The following is an 8,170-nucleotide window of genomic DNA, read 5'->3' on the forward strand; positions in this document are numbered from 1 at the left end:
AGGAATATAATAATTACAATTTTTAAAATTCCAGAAAGTGGAACTATCATAGTTCTCTGTCGTGACATTAGAACTTCCATTATTTAAATGTTCGCTGTGTTTGCTTTTGTTGAAACTGAACAGAGAACTGTTTATCTAAGCCTCACTGATTTAAGATTTCAAAATGGGTTATTCTGGCTGTGACAGTATTCATGTGCTTTATGTCTGTTTTACTATTCTATGTACATGAATGCATTCTTAAGAACCCTTTTTATAATAATCTTATCTCAGTCTTCTACAGGCTACAGTGCGGTTGGAAAAGATGAAGATAAATATTCTCCAAGATTTGTATTGTAAGCTAGTGGAGCAACAGAGGCTTAATTTCAATCTCAACTCGTAATTGGTCATTCTTTTTTGCTTCTGAGAACTTAATCTTTCCTATTTTATCAGCAGTTTTATTACATAGCCATGGAAAATTAAGACTATTAGGAAAACATATTAACATTAATGCAGTTAAGAATATAATTTTTCCCTCAGCCATGTTGAGGATGTCAGAAGATCATGTGCTTCCAGAGCTGAACAAGGTAGTAGTAACATCTTCTAATAAATAGTGGTATACTCTGTATTCTGCTTGCTTTGAGTGCAAGGCTAAAGGTTCATTTTTGTTCCAAAATTTAAAGGATAGCATCTGTCATTTCTTTGAGAAAGTTGATGCCTGCAGATTCACATTAATATGCTGTCTCACATTAATTACTTGTTCTATTTTCTTTGTGAATACTGCTCTTTTTAGTACATTGTATGTGATTTGAGACCTCTGTGTATAGCAGCTCTTTATATGCCCTAAATGACTAACTTAACCAGAATGGGATTTTAAAATCTTTACTGATGCTCTGGTAAAGGAGGTGGAATACACCTGCATCAGATGTACAGACACCATCACACTGGGTGAACCAGTTAATAGACTCGAAGGCAGAGGTGCCTTCCAGAGGGAAATACAGTCTGGAGGAAGGGACAGATGGGGACCTCCTGAAGTTCAGCAAGGACAAATGCAAGGTTCTGTCCTGGGGAAGAGTGACCACCTGCAATTATACAGCAGAGCCCCAACTGGCTGGGGAGCAGCTCTGCTGGGATGGACCTAGGGCATGAGCCAACAGTGTGCCCTGGCAGCAAAGGTGGCCAGGTAACCATGGCTGTACTAACGAGCATGGACAGGACCCTCCTTATTTAGCACTCATCAGATTGTATCTAGAATACTTCCTCTGGTTTGAGGCCCTCCTGTATAAGACAAACACGAATAAACTGGAGTGAAACCCCCAAGCAGGTTGAAGGCTGCAGTATGTGTTCTTTGAGGACAGGCTGAGGGAACTTGTGTGTTCTGTGCTCATTGAAATATGTTTCTTATCCTTTGCTTTTCTCACTTGTTTTTGTTTTTGTTTTTTCCCCTTTTAGATGACTCAGAAAGATATCACATTTGTTGCTGATTTTCTTACTGAACACTTCAATGAGGTAAGTTACTGGTTTGCCAATACAGCATCTGACTGTATTTTTGCGATCAAGAAATGAATCTGAAAAATGTTACGATAAAATAATTCAATCATCTTTTTGTACACTGCTTCTCATTAACTTTGGGTTTAAATAATGGTTTTGTTTGCATTATTTGTTCAGGCACCAGAACTTTACAATCGGAAAGGAAAATACTTCAATGTGGAGAGAGTTGGGCAGGTAAAGAACTAGGGAATAAATGGAAAAAGATTAAATGAGAAAATCCTTAGATAGAGAAGATTTAAAGCTGTGTCTACTTTTCATCTTTGTCCCTTTTGCTCTGTGTTGCATATTCCAGTAATTGTAATGGAGAGTATTTTAATTATTTTCCTCTGTGATTAGGAAAGTAGTGTTTAAAAACATATCCTATAGTTTTACCTTACACATGCTGTATTTTTAGGAAAAGTGAAACTTCTTCCAGCCAGCAATAGTAATGTAAAACTGAAATGTGTTTATTTGTCTTTATGCCATGAATCACTGTATTTCAAAACATTTGTGCTCAAACTTGATTTACAAATCAATTTCCTATGGAACTATCACTATGTGATCTTAGACAATAGTCGATTTTTCTTATTGTTTCTAGAAGGGGTGGAGTATTTAGTTTTAAGGCTAGGGCATGTTGAATTCAGAAGAAATGTTTAACAGGCTCGTGAAGGGTGATGTTGGAGGTGAATTCTAATTCTTTATAATTAAAATGAAGAATAATGAATTCTCATTAATTATTCTTAAAATGCAATCATATAAATGTCTGCATCTTTTCTAGTACTTGAAAGATGAAGATGATGACCTTGTATCTCCACCTAATACAGAGGGAAACCAGTGGTTTAACTTTCTTAAACACAGTACTCATCTTAAAGGTAACCTGTACTTTAGTAAAAAGTTTAACAAAGATACATGTAGAATGTAACCAGTGTAGAAGAAGAATCTTTTTTCATGCTTACGAGTTATTTCTGTTTCTGTAGTGTTAGTCATGGGTCTTCATCTGAGCAGAATAAAATAAACGGGCCTTGTTATTTTACACAGTTTTTATGTAGTGGCTTACCCAGTCAATTAGCTGTTTTCTGGGTATGAGGAGTTTCTTGCCTTTTTATGTACCAGTCTCAGAACTGTTGCTTGGACGATATCCCTGGAGATGCCAGTTTTAGGAGATCTTGATTCTAGTTCAAGGAAGTAATAGTTACACTTAGGTCATACCTGGGGAAAGTGTCCTAATATGTTCTCTTTCTCTGGAGTCTGAGGCTATTTTGTTAATGAGTGGTGAAAAAGAAGTAAGAAACTGTAACAAACTGATAGCGAAATACTTCTGGTTTAACTTTAGAAACCATAGACTGTAAAACTTACGCAGCATAACCTGCCTTGTAATAGAATTTGCTAAAGCTGTCTTTTTCTGCCTATTTAATTCAAAGTGGTTTTCTTGGTATTAATTTCTTGGTATTAATACTTGGCAAGCATTGAGATATTTATAGGATTATAGGACAAGTAATGCTTCTGTTGTTGACACCTTCTACCTTTCTTTGGTAGAAAGGTGTCAACCTTTTATATAACTTTGTTGGTTGATGTAATTTGTATCATTTTTCCAGCTAAACATTGGAAAAGAAACAAGTTTTGTACTTAAAATAAACAATGAGATTATCTCCAAAGCTAAATGTCCTTTTATGAAGTTGTTCATTTCATGAGAGAATGAATCTATCCTATAGAAGCCAAATCAGGGCTACTGTAAAAAGTATGGAAATAGTTTTGCTTAAATAAGATACTTTAGAACAACTCTGTTTCTACCTCTGAAGTAAATGCAGTTTCTTCTTTCAAATTTGTTTTCTAATCCAGTTGTTTACTTGAGTTCGAATTTATGATCAGAGAATAATTTAGACAGTCACCTAATCCAACCAAAGACAGGCTAATTTTGAAGCTAAAATGGGTTGCTCAAGGCTTTGTGCAGTCAGGTCCTCTGCCTCTCCAAGGGTAGACTCTCTAGTCTTCTGGGCATGCTGCCCTTTCATGAGCATTAACCAGTCCTTGTGAAAACTCTTTTCCTTATATCCAGTTGGAATTTCCCTTGCTGGGATTTATGGCTGTTGCATGTTTTCCTCTCCCTGTGAGTAGCTTTGAAAATGATGTCTTCTGTAACTCCTTCTTTAGGCAGCTGAAGAGACCAATAGGTTCCTCTTTGATAGCCCTTGCTTTTCTAGGCTGAATGAACCCAGCCCCCTCAACTTCTCTTTGTAAAGCATGTGCTTTAGCCCTGTGACCATCTTTTTTTGCCCTACACTGTCACTTTGATAACAGCGTATTATGTTTTTTATACAGAGACAGGTGTTTTTCACATGAACTTTATCTGTCTACAGAAAGTCCACTTCTGTTTCCCTACTATCCTGAGAAATCACTGCATTTTGTCAAAAGGCAAATGGAAGGAGTCATTGATCAGTGTTTACAAAAGCCAGCGGTAAGTTAAATTTATAGAAATTATAACTTTATTCTAGGGCTTGCAGTCAACTGAAGGTAGTAGTCATGCTTAGTAAGGCCTGAAGTTTTAATCTTTGCCTTTGAGTGCCTGCAACTTAGGTGGTAGTATGGAGCTCAGCTTCACCACTGCCAGGATGTCTCAAGTCTTTGGCCAGGGAGAGTATAATGGGGGATTTTTTTGTTTCATGTCTTATGTTCCACATTGTTGGGGTCTATTTTTAATGTTAATTAACTTGGTGTATGTGTTGTATACTAGATAAATGTATTAGTTGGCAGTACGTTAATCTGTATATTATGAGGAATCATAGAGTCATAGAATGGGTAGGGTTGGAAGGCACCTTAAAGATCATCTAGTTCCAATCTCCCTGTCATGGGTGGGGCACCATCCACTAGACCAGGTTGCTCAAAGCCCCTTCCAACACATCCACATCCTTCTTATGTCGAGGACACCAGAACTGCACACAGTACTCCTAAGTGGGGTCTCATGAGAGCTGAGGAGTGGAATTGCTTCCTTTGACCTGCTGGTCGTGCTCCTTTTGATGCAGCCCAGGATACAGTTGGTTTTCTGGGCTGCGAGTGCACACTGCCAGGTCAACGTTGAGCTTCTCATCAACCAACACCCGAAGTTCTTCTCCTCAGGGGTGCTCTCAATCCATTCTCTCCCCAGCCTTGTGTTTAGGATTGCCCCTAACTGCCATGCAGGGCCTTGTTAAACTTCATAAAGTTGGTATCAGCCCACCTCACAAGTGTGTCCAGGTCGCTCTGGATGGCATCCCTTCCCTCCAGCGTATCAGTCGAGCCACACAGCTTGGTGTGGTTGGCAAACCTGCTGAGGGCTCACTCAATCCCGCTGTCCATGTCACCAACAAAGATGTTAATGCCTAGTGTATCAAGTGACAGTAGTGGTTATAGTAGGGATGTTTATTCCAGCTTAAATATTGGTGGATTGTTTTCAGATGTACTCTGGTGGTGTTGGTTGGTTTTTGTTTGGTTTGTTGTTTTTTTTTCCTTGTCTTTAAAATGTGTATAGTTAGGAATAAATGACTGCATTTTTTTGGCCTATTTTCATTGTTTTTGTTAGGATGTAATTGGAAAGTCAGTGCATCAAGCATTCTGCATGTCTCTTTACAAAACTTCTCAAAGGTATTTATTTACATTATTTCTAAAGCTCAGTTGCACAAAATTACAGCAGCTTTTAATAAACTAGTTTATTTTTTAATTTTCAGTGAAGATTCCACGCCTCAATTATTTAAGCTACCATTTCTGTAAGTATGCTGCTATTCCTTCTTCTTTGTCATTTACCAGTTATTAAAACTTAATCTGCATTTTCATTTCCTCCCCTCACATTACAGGTGGAATGACAAAACATCCAATATACATTATGTTCTCTTCACCATGTTAGAAGATTCTATTTCTAAAATACACATCTTGAGGAGACATACCGATACGTCCAGGTAAGACAAAGAGTTCAGCAGAGAACTGTATCCCACAAGCCAGAGTCAGTTTCCTGTTTGACTCCATTAGTCATATTTTGGTGAGGGCAGAGGAAATCAAAAGGTTTTCATCTACCAGTTGCATCATTTTGGGATGTAGACTTGTATTGTGCCAAACTTAGCCGCTTATACCATCTCTTACCACAGTTGCCTTTAGAGATTCTGGGTTCTCTATGAATGAAAAATAAATTATCAACTGAGAAAATGAACACTGTTGTTTTAGGTCTGTCAGTAACGGAATTCTTGCAGTAGAGTTTGGAAACTTCTTGGGCAACAGTATAAATGAGAGCTCAGACTCCAGGTCAGTATATTGATTTTTCTTGCAGAACCGTGTTTTCTAATGTTTATTTTTCACATTAAGTTCACTTCTGAGGCATTATAGTTTGGCTTTTATCCTGCAATTACTACTTCAGCTTGTAGTCCTTGGGTGTGATGGCAGAGGTGCATGAAGCTTCAGGATTGTGGGAATCTTATTTTTGCACTTCATCACAAGATCAAGTATATTTAGTTTTCTATCTCAGAACTAGAGCTTTTAGCACGCATACAAGAAAGCAAGCTCACTGGAAGCAGCTCTTGCTTATATCTGTAATGTTCTTTAAGATGGAGAGACACTTGGTATGCCCAAATGAAGGCATCCTAGAAGGCATGGCAGACTAAGCTCATCTTTTTCATGTACAAAGGCCAGATGTGTTTGCTATCAGTAACATGAGATATGTTTCTAAATTTTCCTTGGTGTTTGTGTTTACTGTTCCTTGCACCTCACCTGAACCGAGACAAAATAAGATTGCTAGTAATTGTTCTATTTTGGGGGGTTTGTGTGGCTTTTTTTTCCCTTCAGAATCATTTGGCCTGCATCACACAAGAGTCTGACATGGTTGTAACTGTCTTTCAGTGTCTTAGCTGCATGAGTGACCTTTTTATCATTTACAGTAAAGCTCCCTGTTAGCTACTGAATAGTATTTTTTAACATGAATGCTGTGCAACTTAAAAATATTTTAGTTCTGGCTTTTATTCCTTTCTAAATTATTTTCCTGTAGATGCTACAGTTGTTTAGACGCACACTTCTATGATGATGAAACTGTATCTGTAGTTCTGAAGGAGAGCATGGAACAAGAAGGGAAGGAGAGAGTGTTGGCTCAGCTGCCTTTATCTTCGATATACACAGATGAGGACCAAGATAGGGAATTCATCTGGGATTCTACTAAAAGGTACTTTGAGCAAGTCTGAAAATGTGCAACTGAAAAGCAGATTCAGCAAATATTCTAATTGTGTACAATTAATCATGCCTTGTGTGTGTGTAAATATTTTAAAGACAAAAGCTTTGTGCCCAGGGAGTGGGGTGCAGAGGTGGAAGCCTCCTAAAAGTTTGGTTTGTGGTTTTTGGGGGTTGGGATTGGTTTTGCTTTTTCTGAGACTGAATACTACAGTGCACATGGCTCCCATGAAATGGGAGAACCAATTGAAGACATCCTGTAGATTAAGAGGTGATCTTTTCTTTAAAGGATGCTAATTTTGCTGGTCAGAATACTTGAATTCAGGATGTTTTCAGCCTCTTTGCTCATATACCTCTGCCCTTGTAATAAGGATACACAAATATTTCTTCATCCCTTTCCCATACTACTATTGTCAGCTTAGCCCTGAAAGATCAGAACTGATGCCTTTGTGTTGGCTTAGGGAGAGAAGAGCATCTGGGGGAAGTGAACTCACACACACACACAAAAAGGCCAATGTAGTTCAAGTGGTGAATCCAGTCTTTTAGTTGTTGAGCCTCACTTGCTTTTGTTTTTTATCTCCCTGTGCCTCTGGTGGATTGCTTAAAATACATTTTTACCTCAAAACAAAGAGCCATACTGAACTGTTTATATATATATATATGTTTTAATGCCACAAAGAAGTTGTGTATTGAAGAATGAATAGAAAATACTAAAAGCAAGTTCAAACTAATCCTGGTCGCTGTAATAGGCAGGGGTCCTTCACACAGTCCCTGCGGATGAGGGGAAACTAGAGTTATGACCATCTTTGAAAGGTCATAGAGGCTAAACTTTTGTGTAAGTGAAGGCATTGCCTCCAGGACTTTGTTCAGAAACCCCTTCTCTTGCAGAGGAAACATTTGAAGGAATGCCATCTTCATCCTCCTGCTGTAGCTGTTACTTGTGGGAAGATCAGGCTTTACAACTCCCTTCTCACCCGCTGTAACCTTTTACCTCAGATGAAACATGCTGTGTCTTTGCAGGTGCATCCCCCTCTCTAGAATACCCATAGCAGTGTTACAATGGTTTCAAATGCTCATCTGCTTGTTGCATATGATATAATAAAACATAGACATAAAAAAACCCTGGACTGACTGAGGTTTGTCTTAGTACTGGAATAGTTTCTTATGTACTAGCTTTGTTTTTCTTCTTCCTGTGCACAGGCTGGATGAGCAAAGTGGTGAGATACCCACACGTACTGTCATCTTGGAGAATCAGTGGAGAGTGCTGGAGAATATGAAAGCTCAGTATGTTTCTGTAAATGGCATTAGGAAAGTTTCCTGTGTGGTAAGTACAGTATCTGAGAAGCAGCTTGTAAACTATTAAAGAAAACATGCTGTGACTGGAGAGAGTGATAACCTGTTTCTGCTAATTTAGTGAGAATTAGTGAAAAATAAAAACCATAATTTTTAATAATAAATAACCAATAATAAAATATTTAATAAT

The 8,170-nt window shown here is 38.1% G+C and overlaps 1 protein-coding gene across 1 annotated transcript in view; it reads left to right on the plus strand.

Moving 5' to 3' along the window:
• The window catches only part of ANAPC4 (anaphase promoting complex subunit 4), a gene marked incomplete at its 3' end in the record, with an annotated part of 16,433 nt that extends 8,422 nt beyond the window's left edge, over positions 1 to 8,011 (plus strand). Inside the window, exons 16-26 of the mRNA XM_010022050.1 lie at positions 517 to 563; positions 1,429 to 1,485; positions 1,645 to 1,701; positions 2,285 to 2,378; positions 3,864 to 3,961; positions 5,063 to 5,124; positions 5,208 to 5,246; positions 5,334 to 5,435; positions 5,698 to 5,775; positions 6,512 to 6,682; positions 7,888 to 8,011. Coding sequence (XP_010020352.1) covers positions 517 to 563; positions 1,429 to 1,485; positions 1,645 to 1,701; positions 2,285 to 2,378; positions 3,864 to 3,961; positions 5,063 to 5,124; positions 5,208 to 5,246; positions 5,334 to 5,435; positions 5,698 to 5,775; positions 6,512 to 6,682; positions 7,888 to 8,011 — 929 coding nt within the window. The remainder of the gene's footprint in view (positions 1 to 516; positions 564 to 1,428; positions 1,486 to 1,644; positions 1,702 to 2,284; positions 2,379 to 3,863; positions 3,962 to 5,062; positions 5,125 to 5,207; positions 5,247 to 5,333; positions 5,436 to 5,697; positions 5,776 to 6,511; positions 6,683 to 7,887) is intronic.
• Positions 8,012 to 8,170: the final 159 nt, after the last annotated feature.

Source organism: Nestor notabilis, unplaced genomic scaffold (assembly GCF_000696875.1).
Source record: "Nestor notabilis isolate BGI_N333 unplaced genomic scaffold, ASM69687v1 scaffold28369, whole genome shotgun sequence".
NCBI lineage: Eukaryota > Metazoa > Chordata > Aves > Psittaciformes > Psittacidae > Nestor > Nestor notabilis.